Here is a 15,356-nt window from a genome sequence, read left to right as displayed (position 1 = left end):
GCTTTCCCCCATTAATAATTTATCTACACTTTTTTTTCTTTTTTTATCAAGCAGCCATTTCGGTATACAGCTGAGCCTAGCTCTTGGATTCAACTACTGCAAGATGGGGCTTCTCTGAAGAAAGACTTATTGATTCATTATTCACATTCTAAATTATGTAACATTTTGGAAATATCTAATAAGAAATCCCCATGCCACCCACATAATTAAGTCTGCCTGGAACATCATAACAAATCGATCATGTGGGTCAAAAATGTAGCTCCTCCCGCTATTGGTAATCAATGCCACAAGTCAATCTACAGCCAATGGCTTTCACAACCTGAGCAAATCCATTGCTGATTCAATTGCAACCCATTAAGACTGTGAGAGGTGATATTAAAAAGGTGACACTATCAAAATCCAATGGCTTCATTCAATAACTTTGTTCTACGGGAGTCAGCCCGGCTCCACCAGTACACTGCGTACCGTAATGAGACATGTGGGAGGCTGGTTCACTGCTGCCTCCTGTAGCTTGAGGCCACACTTCACCTCTGCCCTGAGATAGATGTAAGAGCTCAGTGACAGCAACACTTAGCTGACATCACCAGATAGATGTGTCAGCTGTTCTAATGTCTTTTCATAGCTTGTAAAAGACCGAATGCAATCCTGCAAAAGTGCTGTATAAGCACTTGATTCGCAGAAACCTCACAAAACCAGTGATGGCTGGTGGGATGTTTGAAGTACTTCTGGGGAAGAAAACTAAACATTGAGGTTTGATAGAAGTGCTTAATCTGCTCATGTACAGACTGGAGCTGACCTTCTCAACATATAACCAGCTGATAGGCTGCTCTGACGACTTGTCTGGTTTTCCAGACAAGGCAAACATGTGAAGCAATAGTCAATAAAAGCACCCAAGTGCATAACATGGGACGTGAAAGCCAATAATAACACCAGCCAGTGCCCACTCTACAAGTTTTCCTTCCCTGTGCTGAATAGTGCATCACCTCCTCCTCAGACCAACCTCCCCTTCATCCTGTTCCTCAATTTATTTTCTCTTTTCAAAACCAGCTTTAACTGGAATCTACATGTGGTTTCTCCAATCACTCGGCGAAGACAGCTTAGCCGGGTGAGCGAGAGCCACCTTCCGTCCTGAGGATCACCTATTGCTGAGGTGGACACTTTTGCTGCCGCGTCAGAACAGGATGTGGACAGAAAAATGGAGCTACAAAGGAGGGCCTCGCAGCTGGCGGTCTCATTTTGTGTTAATGCCTTGCAGAAAAAGACGTGAAACAGCTATGAAAACAGACTTCAGTCCAACCTTTGAAGGTCAACCGTTAGTCACTGCCCAGCAGTTCCCTTACAAAAAACGACATCCTGATATTCATATAACACGAACTCGGCGTAGGCTGAATGCCGCAGAAGGGCCTCAGGACCATCAGGAACAGTATGCATTTTTTGGTTTAGTGTAGCCAAAGGCAAGTGATTTACATAATCTCCATTTGGTTGCAATCTATCATGTCCAACTGCAATTAAATGACCAATTTCCTGCTTCCAAGCTATCTATTAAATGAGCAAGGATACAATGGTGACATTAAGTAGAGTGAACATTTATTTAACTCAGCAGCACTAAGGAAGCAGAGTTATAGATAGTCATTGTGCAGATGTCAGTGATTATTAATGTCCAAATCCCTGAAATGTGGCATGGTGCCTCATGCTGTAACACCAACACTCTGGCTTTCATTACACAGTGATTCAGTGGAATTACTACCTTAAAGGTAGGCAGTAAATTTGTGACATTATCTTGATGTATGAAAAAGGGGCATTTGTAAAAAATATTTCTGTACCATTGCATTACTTACAATCACATTACTTTTACTAGACATATCAATATTTGAACTTTCTGTTAGTTTTATCGTGCCCAACACTAACCCTTTCCCACATGGTATTACAAAAATTAAAACATTTGTAAGCCATCTTCTGGTTACAACAAAAACATCACTTAAAATAGCATGTGTACTTGTATACACCTCTGAATAACAAATATTTATCTGTAAAACTCAAGACATTGTACAGCACATAGCAGAAGAAAGAATTTAAAGGCTACAGCCTAAAGTTTATCCTGAGGCTTTTTTTCCTCTCCTCTCTCAGGCTTTTCTCCAAGTAACTGGCTGACTTTAAGCGGTACTCCAGTGATGCACTTCTATAAAGTTAGAGGACTCACAAGAGACAGATTTAAAAAAGAATGGTCAAAATCGAAGCAACACAGCCTGAAATATCCTGACTTATACTCCCTAGTATGGGTCAAGTTCCAAAAACACTGGTTCCTACAATTTCCATAACGCAACCTGAGGCTATCTGTCAAAAGTTTACGGCACAAGCCGAAGCAGAGATAACCCGAATGACATCAGAGCTTTCAGAGTTTAGAAAGCTCTTTCAGAGCCACATAAGACATTATAAAACTGTTTTTACAAGTTGAATTACACTCATCAGTGAAGTGGCCTTTGAAATGTTTTATATTTGAATAGCCAGCTCAGTCTTTGTGCATCGTCCATATAAAAAAGTTTGTTTTTGTATCTTACTGAACAAAGCCTTTATTGGATCTCTGTAAAAAAAAAAAAGAAAAGAAAAAAAGAAAAAAGAACGATAAAAGGACAATAAAACAAAAACAAAACTCATTTTCTAGATCATTTAGGTTATACAATGAACTAATGAGAGTTTCTTTCACTGAGTGGTGAAGTACCAGATTTCAACAGGGCACATAAAGTTCCACTCTTCACTTTGATTAAACGCATAAAAACTCATCTCTGTTCATCAAAATTACATATTTAAAAAAATTTTTGTCCATGAAAAAATCCCTTCATGCCTTAAAATGGCTGAGATCTATCTCTATACTTTTGCCTCATTAAGTATGCACGGATCTATGAATATGCAAACTAGTCCCGCCCCTTATCCGTTGGCCCGCTGCTCAACCTTACCTGCTCACCTTCGACTTTGGTCATCACTCTCTGCAATGTTAGAAACCTAACAGTAATATAATAACACAAGCCTTCGACTTCACTACATTATTAAACAGCTAATGGTGTGATGCTAATGTTAGATAAACCTTGTTACCAACTGCCAGCTGTGACAAGCTGAACTTAGCTTGCAAAATACAGACACGTAGCTATCTCTGAATCCATGTTTTTGAGACTATCATTAGTACCCTGCACTCAAAGGCGGAAATGCTCAGCCATGCGTTGACTGCTTATACGGCTCACATCTTGCAGCATGCAAAAAGCACCATGAGGGCATGTTTACAAGGTTAAAAACTTGATTTTCACTGGAGCTTTATGATCTATATTTCTTGAATAAATTATATGCTGTACAACATAGCTCTCTGTACCATATTTATGTTCTATGATCCTAACCATATAGTGTTTTGGTTTACTCCATACGTTCTATGTTGCCAATATGTTTGTTTCACATGTGTAAAAGATGAATTTGCAAACACCATTTAAAGGGATGAAAAAAAAGAGAACCTATTGACTCCTGATCTCTGCTGGTCAACATATGACCATCGAAACTTCTCCATCATCTACATTCAATGCTGGCCTTTGCACCCATACACTAAAGCACACAGGCACTCTGCGATACTATCTCACTATCTCACTTAATTAGCTCCTAAAGGCCGCCTTCCCTGCATTAGTGCAGGGACCTATCTGTGTGTTCCACTATACTATCATCTTTTAAATGGGGTATACATTTCAAACAACCTTGGGCTGTTTGTGCTTGATGATGCTTATCTGGTGCTGAGGTCAGGTCACTGACTGAGATCAAGGGTATGTTGATTTAAAAATATATATATAATAAACAGGCAGCAGTCTGGTGTACCTAAACTTCTCAGGCCTGTCTTTCTATCAGATCACCAGTGTGCCGCCACGCCGACTCAGCCAGGTCAGCCTGCTCAATGTTAGATGGGACACGAGTGATAAGGAGTGGGACACAGTGGAGGGATTTCGAAGAGACAAAGCCATTCTAAGAACGAGCCCTGGAAATGCCTCAAATTCACGCAGAGAAAACCACGGGCTCACTACTTGGCATTCAACGTAACAATGCTGCTACCACAAAAGCAAATTAATTTTGGACTAATTAGCCTAACAACCGGCTTTGGTGTTGGAAGAAATACGAAACACTATTATCATTAGTGTCCATTTAGACACAGCTACGAGACTTGTCATTTATTCTCGGTGCAAACGCACAGGAGCAGGACAGTATTAGCTTCCAGACAAAGATGCAGGTCCCAACTATACTTTCGGATCCGTGCGTGTGTCTGAATATATCTCGGCTTAACTGTCCTCAGCTCGTTGTACAAGCCCATCGGAGACTATCCAATGGCATTGTAATTCTTCAATTTGATTCCAGCTTCGCTAATAAAGCTCAGGGCTGCAATGCTGACAAACACAAACTCTCAAACAGTCTTTAAAAATGTTCAGATAGGTATTTTCTTCCTCAGAGCAAGGGCATCCTCAGGGACCTCGAGAGACAAATTCATCTGTTCATTTCATGCGCAGAGAGAGGTAAACACTGGTTTTCTTGCCTACTGTGATTGCCAGGCAAACTCTTACTCCCTGTTTTCCACGCTGTGTTGAGGGGGGGGGGGCATTTGGTGACATTTGGGATGGCCTCACAAACAGCCAAGCAGGTCTCGACACTGATTGCTATGCTGGAGAACGAAGGAGTGAGGCAACTATGGCCAGGAGAATAGCAATGAATGGATACACTATGTTTCAGAATACCATGTTTTCGTGTTTTCAGAAACTGCCTCATGTAGCTGCAATTATTCTGACACTATACAGTTGGCAGGTACAGTATGCCCAGTGCCCATAATTTAGCAGGTCTATACTCAAATGGCAGCCTTGGAAAATGAAAAGGAAGGCAAAAAAAGTGAAGGGTAAGCATAAATATAATGATTTAAGCAACAATTTACATCATAATTAAGTTGCCTACTGATTTTTCCTCGTCAAGGGTCCACGTCCTATAAAACTTTCACCCGATATTTTCGATAAGTAGCTTTCTGCAGCTGTGGGAGATATACTGTATGCAACATTGCCTGAAAATGTAATTGAACTAAATATAGAAATAAGTGAATCGAGTTGATCCATACACCCCATATGACACCAGGAGGAAGAATGCTGAGTGAGAAAGCCCTGTGAAACAGGGTAACTGTGCGGTAATTGTGTGACAGAATTGTAATTCAGACGTGCAACAGTCAATATGCTGCTCATAAACGAGTTCCCCGACATCACTATGAGGTTAGGCAGGTCTAGAGTTGACCGTGCACAACTAGTCCTATCAACTGCGTCTCCATCCGATGTTGTGACGACCCCACGGCAGAAACACAAGCCACAGCTCGGGGGAGAGACAAAACACACTTTGGCACAGGGATATTTTTCACCTGCTGCACTGTAGGATAGCGCTGCTACGCGCATGCAGTCACAGCCACTGAATCTATTCAAGCTCCCAACTGCCTCGCGAATATTCCTGAAAATGCAAAACAATAAATGCCAAGGTCTGCTAAATGCACAGGGCAAGTTCAATGTGTTAAAATGAAGGTGGTGTCCCTTTTGGGGGGTTTATCAGCTGACATGTATTAGCATATAATGCAACATTTTAACATCCTGAATGATAACAGAGAAGATGCAGACTTCCAGAGCATCATCTCACACTGGACAAAAAAGCATGACGAGCAATTTTAGATGATCAACTCTTTATCATTCATGAAGTGTGGCTTTTAAAGAGCATAGAGGCTTATATCCATCAGCTGCACAACATTTGGCGCCCGTAACAACCCCAGACTGCACTAAAACGGCCCGTGGTGCCAAGTTTCATCGGACTGCGCATTCCCGACGGCCCGGTTCTTCCTTACCTTTCTCCTCGCCCGACACCACCGAGGGCTCGGCGCATGGAAATAATCCCGAGAATAGGGCTAGAAAGGCGAGTAGAAAAAACTCGGACATGTTTTCGGAGAGCGGGCTATAAAGAGCCACGGTGCTTCTCCCGGTCCTGCTCCTGCTCCTGGTCCGGGTCCAGTCTCCCCCCTCCACCAGCACCCGGTTGTCGAGCGCCGTTATTCGGTGGTGTCCAGCGGAACCAGTGCGCAGAACAGTGCAGCGCTCCCCCCGCTCCGCGACACATGCACACCGCCGCTCTACACAGCGAACAGACGCACCGGAGACGGCAGGCAGGAGAGATGAGAGTCAGAGGCAGGGGGACAGAGGGAAGGAAGGCGGGGTGGGAGTGTAGGAGTATAACGAATGAGTACGTTTCCTGTCTTTTCTCAATGATTAAATGCCGTCAAGGTGGCGCAGCTCGCGTGAAATTCATCATATTTGTTAGCTGTACTCTCAGTGCAGTGGGTGTCGGTCTGAGGTCCGGGGGTGGTGTGAAGAAGGGGACCTGAAATAAAAAAACAAAAGAAGAAAGAGTCAGAGAATGTGGGATGAGCCATGAGTAATCTCAGCTCTCACTGTTGTCTCCAGTACACTCAAGTACAGAGTTCAATAGTCTGTCATACAAAACCCTACAGAATTAACTTGTAGACAGTATGTCTTGTGAAACTGAAAAGTGTGCACATGTGGAGACCCAAACCTGCCACCCATTGGACCACACAGAGAACAATGCAATCTGGTTGTTTAGCTCAGATCTAAAGAAGTGGGAACACATAAATACATACCAGTAATTTAACACATCCCTCTTATACATATTACAGTTGCTCACTTGGTCTGTGTGAGATGCTGTGGTCATTTGGGTGGTTATAGTCTAACAGTGCACCAGCAGTTCATGAACTGTAAGGCCACTTTAAAGTTCAGCTGGCATGCCTTGCAAACTGAGTTAAGTAGAAGTAAGTAGCAGAGATGACTGTCAGGCCTTTAGTTGACCATGAGTTGACTAATTGGCAGCAATCATTTCAATGATTAACCTGAATGATGCTGCCTATGTAAGTGTGTTTTTTGACAGGGTGGAGACATTGACATTGACATTGAATTCATTAGAAGAAAAAAGCATGAAAAAAGCTGACATAATGCATGTCTTGCAGGAATTTTGCATTACCACAAAGTATATTTTAAATCTGTTTTTAGGTTCAGACCAGAGGTCTTACAGATTATTGCGAGAAAAAGTCGACCTTCACCAACACTGGCTAAAAGACTCTTGAGATATTTTCTTCACAAATACAAAAACTCGAAAATCATTACAGTCCTTGATAGTCCAAAATATTTAATAATTTAATCTTTTTGAAAAGGTCAAATTTATTTGGACTGGGTGGTTTTTTAGTGAGACTACACCAAGGTTAGTAAGCTGGTCTGTGGTATTACCCATTCGTTCACTGCACAGGAAACTATGAGGAGTTAAATCTTATACCAGTAATGTCAGTATACTACACTACATTATATAATTCTAAATTCTGGTTAAGTAAAATTAAAATTTTGATTTGCAGGTATAATTTTCAGTGTGTTCGTAAGTGTAAGGAGGGCACTTTTTTCAAAATTATGGCAGATTAATTTCTTTGCTATCATGATATATATTATTTAAGGACTCTACTGACAGAGAAAGTCAGCCATATAGAGAAGAGTTACTGCAATAAAACTACTTTTCTTTGGCAACAACTAACACATATAAGCTATTTATTGTACATGATTTTCTTCTTACACCTTGTTTCATGGAAGCAAAATGGAGTTTTTGACCATGGTTGTGTTGTGGTCCCTGTCGTGTGTGTCAAACCAGTATGAGCATTTATTCCTGCCAGCTGCAGAGAGCTATTCTTTACAGATCTCACGTTTACTCGTGCCTTGTTACATTTCATGGCCATGAGATGAAAATCTCTTGGATTTGTCACAATGCCATTGTCTATTCTAGGGTATATTACATATTTACCCTAGAACATACATATACTGGGATGCTTTTATGCTGTGGATTGCTTTTCATGGCATTCATTTAATGTTCATTCATGGCCTTGGAATCAGCAGAAGGTCTTGGTCACTGTGAGGGATCAAGATGGCAGGCATGAGAAGTTACGGGATTAGAAAATACATAAATAAATAAAGACATGCAGGTTAATTTGGGACTCTAAATTGTCCGTAGGTGTGAATGTGAGCATGAATGGTTGTTTGTCTCTATGTGTCAGCCCTGTGATAGTCTGGCGACCTGTCCAGGGTGTACCCCGCCTCTCGCCCAATGTCAGCTGGGATAGGCTCCAGCCCTCCGGCGACCCTCGAGGATAAGCGGTTACGGAAATGAATGAATGAATAAAAATATTTACCCCAAAATGAAGTAACCTATTTACAAAATCTGTAACAGTTTGTTCTAGGCCCATAAATTAGATAAACTAAACAAAACTTAACAGTAACGGATGTAACCAACCTGACAAATACTAAACCAACCCAACAAACTTAATCCAAAGGGGAACACTGAAATCATGACTGATCAGACTAGACACACACTAAAACCTGAAGTACAAATAAATAGTCCAGTCACCAGAATACAATTTTGGCATTGTTAAGTTTCTGCAAACCATGCATATATTACATTTGAATGCTTCATTTGTACCATACCAACTTTCCTGAAGTGAGTTAGTTCAGATTACAGTACATGTATATGAAGTGGAGGGGATAGTGGCTGGCATGAGACAGCTGCCAGCAGCAGACAACTGTTTGAGACCAGCAGAAAACAAAATTGTGTATTTTAAACAACACATCAGGACATTTCCAGCTGCGTTTGTTGCAACAAAATAAGGTATTTTAAGCCAAAATGTGATTTCTCTCTAACCCTGAACTAGTGGTTTTTGTGACAAAGCCACACATTAACCACAGTATAGTTGTTATGATCTGATTTGCCACTTCCTGTATTTCAGAGCTTTGCTTGAGGGGGTGCATCTTTTGCTCCAGCCTGACAAGATGTGCAACACGCTCAGCACGGGTAGGCAAAGAAACAGAAAGTGGAACAACTTAAGGAAACTTAAGTGTGACTGTGCATAAGTTGAGTCAATGCGAATGCTACAAATAGAAAATGATGTACTGCCAACAGTACCAAGTATTTTATGAATCTGATGTATGAAACAAAAGCTATGAGTCTCCATTTATCTGTTTGCTGATTTGGGTGCAATGTGCATGAAGTCAAAAGGTCAAACTCAATGAGAAGAAAATGGACCATTAAGTGTAAACTTGTAACTAATTGAAGTCAACTTTTTAAGTTTTAATTCTCCCCAAATCAAAAATACACATTTTTTCCTCTTACCTGTAGTGCTATTTGTCAGTCTAGATGTTTCAATGTGGGTTGCAGAGTGTTTGAGACCTTGGCTGCACAGATGTCTGCCTTCTCTTGAATATAATGGAACTAGATGGCACTCATCTTATCGTTCTCAAAGCGCAGAAAAAATACATTTGAAAAACTCAACAGCAATGTCTCCTTCCAGCACTCATGACTCAAAATAATACATTACAGGTCACCCAAGGAAGTCGCCATTAATGTTTACATATTGCACTGTCATCAGCTTGAGCCCCTTGTCAATAGATGCACAGGGATACAGGTGTGGGTCGGTAGAAATAAAATAGTTGAAACAGCTCACAGCAAGGTCTGTGGATTATCTTGAGTCATGATTTCTGGAAAGAGACACTGCTGTTGAGTTGTTTTTTTAATGCTTTGAGCACCACAAGCCAAGACTCATCTACTTCCATTACATTTGAGAAAAGGTAGACATCTTTACAGCTGCTATCCAACACTCTGCAACTCACACCAAAACAATATTGACTGATAAATAGTACTACAGGTAAGAAGAAAAAAAAGTAGTTTCGATTTGGGGTGAACTGTCTCTTTAATGTAATATGAATATTTATGAGATTTGATCGTCTACAATACTAAATCAAAAGAAAAAACTTCATCTGCTTATGTCGATCATCTGATATGATAGAAAGCTCCACAACTAAATTAACCTTGGGGTGAAATTGTTTTGCCATCTCCTTTCCAAATGTTTTATCCATTTAACATGTTTATTAGAGCTTATGAACACATCCAGTTTGTTTTACTGAGAAAAATTTATGATAAAAATTCCACAGGGCACTTTTCATTCCTTTTAGAAACTAGATCTCAAAAGAAAAAAAAAACATGTTTGGTCCAGCGGTGTGTGGTGTTTTGAGCATCAATGTTTACACCGATGGGTTGTAGAAAAGAAGATAAAAATCTTGGTGCTCTCTCCTGAACAGGTCGAGTGAATCAGAGGTAAAAGGTAACTAAATGTGCAGCCTAGTGAAGACTGCCCACGCAGCAGACTGCCCACGGCTGGGCCACAGTGTGCTATCATCCTGCTAGCCTCCCTCCCTCTAGAAGCACTGTCTGAACCTTTTGAAAGGTTTGTTATCCTCATTCATTTACTGCGCTGTGTTTTTAGTGATGAGAATGGTCTGTTTGTATGTAATGGATCCAACTCTAATAGGTGCAGACTGTTGCTGCTAAAGTCACTAAGCATCGAGTCTGTTAATAACTACCCCCTTGACCTATGGCACACAGAAACTAAGAACCAAATCACTGTAAACATTTCCTCTCTAAAGGCGTCTACTGGATGCATATGATACCGCAACACGTATTCATTACCCACTGATGAACCAAGCTGTTAGTGCTACTCAAATATAAGCAGCCATGTCCTGTCACACCGTTATAAATTCATTAAGCGAAACATTGTTTACGGTGACAAAGAAATGTATCTCAGATGAGATGGCAACATGCCTAACTTTCATGCGGAACGATCTGTCGTGTTTTATTATTGAGTTGTCACAAAGAATGAGGAAGTCCAAGTCTTCAAGGACATTTCACATTGAGCCTGTGCTATTTCTCGCTGCCAGGATTGCACTGTTTTGTGCTTCTGAAAAAGAAAGAAAGAAGAAAAAAGAAACAAATGAATAATTTCATGAGGCTTTCATTTTTTCCCCTTGAATGCTGGAAGCAGACTGCATTTTTTTCCATCGCAATCACAGCGGCTACACTTTGATTGAACCGCTTCAACTTTTTTCGGACCATTATAAAGTGCTCTACTTATGTTCTGAATGATTCATATGCACTAACACGAGAGCTGTGTTAGCTGTGGAAATGGTGTACTTATCTGCCTCTTCTTTTCACCTTTACCCTTAATTAGCAAAAGCCATCCACCTATACACAATCACATCGGCTCACATTTGAAGCCCTTCTGGTGAATGTGAGTGTTGCCATGCACAAAGAAGGCATGCACCTGTCAATAGGAGTGATGCTCAGTGTGGTCCAGCGGTTGGCTTCAGTGCAGATGTGTCAGAGAGCATCAGGAGATAGTGGCAGTCGTACCACTGAATGGCATAGGCTAAGGCAGCCTAATAACCACTCATGCATTACGTGTCAGTCACTTGCGGTACAGGTCCTGACATACAGGACTGGATGGGGCCTGGCCTGCCTGTCATGAGTACACACTGACATGCAGCTACACTGTGACACGGCGCACACTCTACGTGACCTCTGGGTCGCACATCTGTGTGGAGTGACGCTCTGCAGGTTGTTTTCTAGCACCGTGCCCTTGGAGCTGACTGACATTAGTGATCACCGTGCCAGCTCTAGCATCCAGACTGCACTTAGCTACTTTTGCATCAAATGGTGTTGCCATCCTCCAGAATTAGCAGCAGCTATTGACCCTGTTTGACCCTGTCATAGTTGCCGGCTCATTATCAGGCTGATAGCTCCGCCGCTGTGTTTTTTTGCCTCAGCTTATAGGCTCAGCATTCTTCCCAGCTGGGTAAGATCCCCCTCAGAAGTCAAAAGCAATTTTATAAAGTGAGGAATGAGCAAGGATCTGCCGGCAAATCTGGTCTGACGTGCGTTTTGTTTCTTTTGACAGTTATTAGTCGGAAATGCACTCAATGGAGTTTGGGTCCGTCTTGTTGCGGAGGGCAAGCGCAGTCCTCCGCCAGGGCCATAAAGTGATGAGGATCCACGGGCATCCCCCAGGGTCTCTGTGCTTGTTAATCAAGCAGTGGGATGACAGGCCATTTGCTGCATGAATCACTGCACTCTCATCATGCTGAAAATGACTTGCATTTTTTGAAAAGGCGAATGTAAACTGCACCTTTTGTTGCACTCTGTCAGGGTAATGTGAGGGAAGAGCTGTTTGGCATGTGTGTGTGAGAGTGTGTGTGTGTGTTTCAGCCAGTGCCATCAAACTGATTTAAGAGTCTTCACTCCCACTAGTAAGCCAAAACTAAGACAATGGCGTGTTTCCCGGTCCAAATATGGTTGGTTTTTTTTGGCTAGATATTACTGTTTGTCTCACGCAGAAGTCATCAGCAGCCAGTGTCACTGTAAACAAACATATGTTATTGTACAAGAGTTGATAGTTCCTCAATGCAGTTTCATGCACATCTCAGAGGAGATGAACATCATGCATTTAATTCTCACAAATACAGAGTAGCTGTGATGCCATTTCCTGTGCTGGTACTAAGCTGTTTGAGGAGCAATTTCAACAAAGCAATTTCAAGTTAATTGCCTTCGTGTGGAATAAAAAAAAAAAGAAAGAAAAAAAAAAGCTTCCGCAATCTCTATTTATTCATGGGTGAAGGAGACACCCCAGTCCTGTAAGTGAGGAGCAGCATGGCACCGAGACTATTTTGAAAATACTGTATCTTTTTTTCTTCTATTATTACTTGTTTTTTAAATCTATTTTTGAAATTATACCAACACGCTTTATCAACCTCAAGGGAAAACAAACAAGCAGACACACGCTCACACACATTCAAAGACACAGTCTTCTGTGTGGCAACAGAGCACTGACTTACTACTGCCATCTAGGGATACATAAGGACTCTGGTTAAATGCTGCTCCATGTGTACACCATGTTCACATCAGGGGCACTGCATACTCTATATTACCTTGAACCAGTAAAATTACAACCTAAAAAAAATGACAAATAAAAAGTACACTCAGTTTGATCTTGTGTTCAAAAAACGAAACCTTCCTTGAGTAGAGAGAGAGCCAACCCTCTCTATTAGGCAAAAAAGCCCAAATGCTTTCTGTACATTTGTGTGTGACGGCTAAAATCTTCCTCCTTTGCAATATTTTGTGCTGGCTCCCAGCGGACGGCAGGGTTGGAGGAGCCACAACACAGAGAGAGCAGCTCGCCATCTCTCTCTCGTCTCTCACAGCTGGAACCCACTCCTACTGAATAATGAACTCAATCTCAGCTCTGCCTCAGGGGGGGACCTTGGAGCCGCCCTCAGCTTAGTGCAAGGCTTTGTTGCCCATACGCGCGCGCTCGCAGACACGAGCACGCACTCACACAATCCCCGCTCGCTGTCACTCTTCCTGCCACAAGTAGCTCTGAGAGAAATGCTCCACTGATTGGCAGTGGAGAAGAAAAAAAACAGAGAGGGAGAGAGAGAGAGAGAGAGAGAGAAAGAGAGAGAGGAGCAGAGCTGTGAGACATCGAAGGATCGTGATAGTTCCAGCTTGGAGGAGGGTGATATGGAGGCAGCAGGAGAGAGGTGGGAAGGCTGGAGTGTGTGTGTGTGTGTGTGTGTGTGTGTGTGTGTGTGTGTGTGTGTGAGAGAGAGAGAGAGAGAGAGAGAGAGAGAGAGAGAGAGCTGTAGGGGTTCAATAGCAGTTTCCCAGCAGTTCGACCCTTGTATCTCCGGGGGTCCATGGAAAGTGTTTCTTCTGAGGAAGGAGAAGAAAGACTGGGAAAGACGGGGCGGCAGTTGTGTGGCGGTGGGCATGTGAGGTGTTGAGATGAAAGAGACAGCCGCTGGATACCGAGCTAATGAATGGCCACGCTCCCCATCCCTGATTGAGATTTAAGAGGTGTGGGTAGGTAAAGCTGAAGGGGGGTAAGCAGCAGTGGTGAGTCAGCTGACCTTTCAGAAAGCCCTTCACCTCAGCAGCCTTCACGTGGAGCCCATTAACCGCAGAAATATGACAGCCTTCGATTAAATCCACCGTAATTACCTTAGACACTAATGAAATTTGTGGACTGCCGTATGTGGAATCTCAAAAACAGCAACCGCAACATGAAGAAAACCCACAATGTCAGAGTGTGAATCTCTCTGCGCAGCGTTTCTGTTTCTGTGGCTTTGATGGTTCAGTTTAGTGTCCTGTGCTCTTTTTTCTTTCTTGGTGGCCAGCCATCCTGCGTCTCTAACTCATAGTGACAGATCCACTTCATGGTGCTTCTTTTCACAAGCAGTGGCAGAAGGCCAACACACGCGCAGGAACACGCACACACACTCACACACACACATTTCCTCAGCAACCTCTAAATAGGTAATTATCTGACTCGTAAGAGTGGGGATGTGGCAGCCAGTATGCTCCACGTGATCAGCCCAAAACTAAAGCCTCTACTCAGCAAAGGAATATTAATTGCCTTTTTCCAAGTCGACAGGCGGTAAGGCAAAGAGAGGGAGAGAGAGTTGCCTATCAACAAGCAGCGGCGACCAACTTCCCAGCAAGGTTACTGAATAGCATCATTGTTGCCGTCTCCTTGTTGGAGGGAACAGCACGCCAATAATGTTGGCGGTTATGTCTGCCCCAACATTGGTTTTCTGTCTGTCATACCTGTAAAGACATGGGATGTTTGTTCTGCTCTGAATGGGAGAGAGAAAGAGAGCCAAGGAAGGACAGAGAGGGAGAGGAAACAGCAGGGGAGAAATAGAGAGGGAGGAGTTGCAGGATTTTGAAGGTGGAGAGGAAATAATCTATTATACTCCAGGGTTTTTTTTATCATGCCTATGTGAAAGGGTCAGAAATCGGTTTCCTCTGATCAGCAGGGGAAATCAAATACTATAGTGATCTGGAAATGTCCTCCCACAGAGCCTCCCAGGTACTGACATCAAAACAGCCTCACTGTGTAGAATATTAGCAATTTGCCGCAGGAACTAGATTTTTACTTCTTTTTTTTTCCCTTTGCCTGGGCTCATTGATATGCACCATGGTTCTTACACTGATAATTGCCTGCTGAGCTCCAGATCAATTCTGTAATTTGCTATCAAAACTCCATGATATCATGTGTGTGCAGTCTTATCAGACTTAGGTAAAAAAAAAAAAAAAAAAAAAAGAAAAGCCATAATAGACAGGGACGAGGGAGAAGGTGAAAAGCAGTGACTACAGAGTAAATGGGAAAGTTAAGCTTTTTAGTTCAGCTGAGGATGTTACCTTATTAACTACCTTTGCAGTCCAGCGTTTTCACCGTTAAACAAACATTAGAGTCTCAATGGCTCTAGAGACAGAAATAATACATGAGCAGAAAGGCTCAGCTCACAAACACAGCTGAGGCCTGATGGGTCCAAACATAATATCAGGTTGCAGGTTGCCTCGGGTCATAATAGTTTCATGCTCGGTTC

At 42.4% G+C, this 15,356-nt stretch overlaps 1 protein-coding gene across 6 annotated transcripts in view; it reads right to left on the bottom strand.

Annotated features, from left to right (window-relative positions):
* lrp1bb (low density lipoprotein receptor-related protein 1Bb) overlaps positions 1-6,162 on the bottom strand; it is a 332,674-nt gene extending 326,512 nt beyond the window's left edge. For all 6 annotated transcript variants that reach the window (XM_049594030.1, XM_049594032.1, XM_049594034.1 and 3 more), the window contains exon 1: positions 5,885-6,162. In XM_049594030.1, coding sequence (XP_049449987.1) covers positions 5,885-5,975 — 91 coding nt within the window. In that variant the 5' untranslated portion in view covers positions 5,976-6,162. The remainder of the gene's footprint in view (positions 1-5,884) is intronic.
* Positions 6,163-15,356: the final 9,194 nt, after the last annotated feature.

Source organism: Epinephelus fuscoguttatus, linkage group LG13 (genome assembly GCF_011397635.1).
Source record: "Epinephelus fuscoguttatus linkage group LG13, E.fuscoguttatus.final_Chr_v1".
Lineage (NCBI taxonomy): Eukaryota > Metazoa > Chordata > Actinopteri > Perciformes > Serranidae > Epinephelus > Epinephelus fuscoguttatus.
The sequence above is the reverse complement of the archived record's forward strand: the minus strand, read 5'-3'. Positions and strand labels throughout refer to the sequence as shown.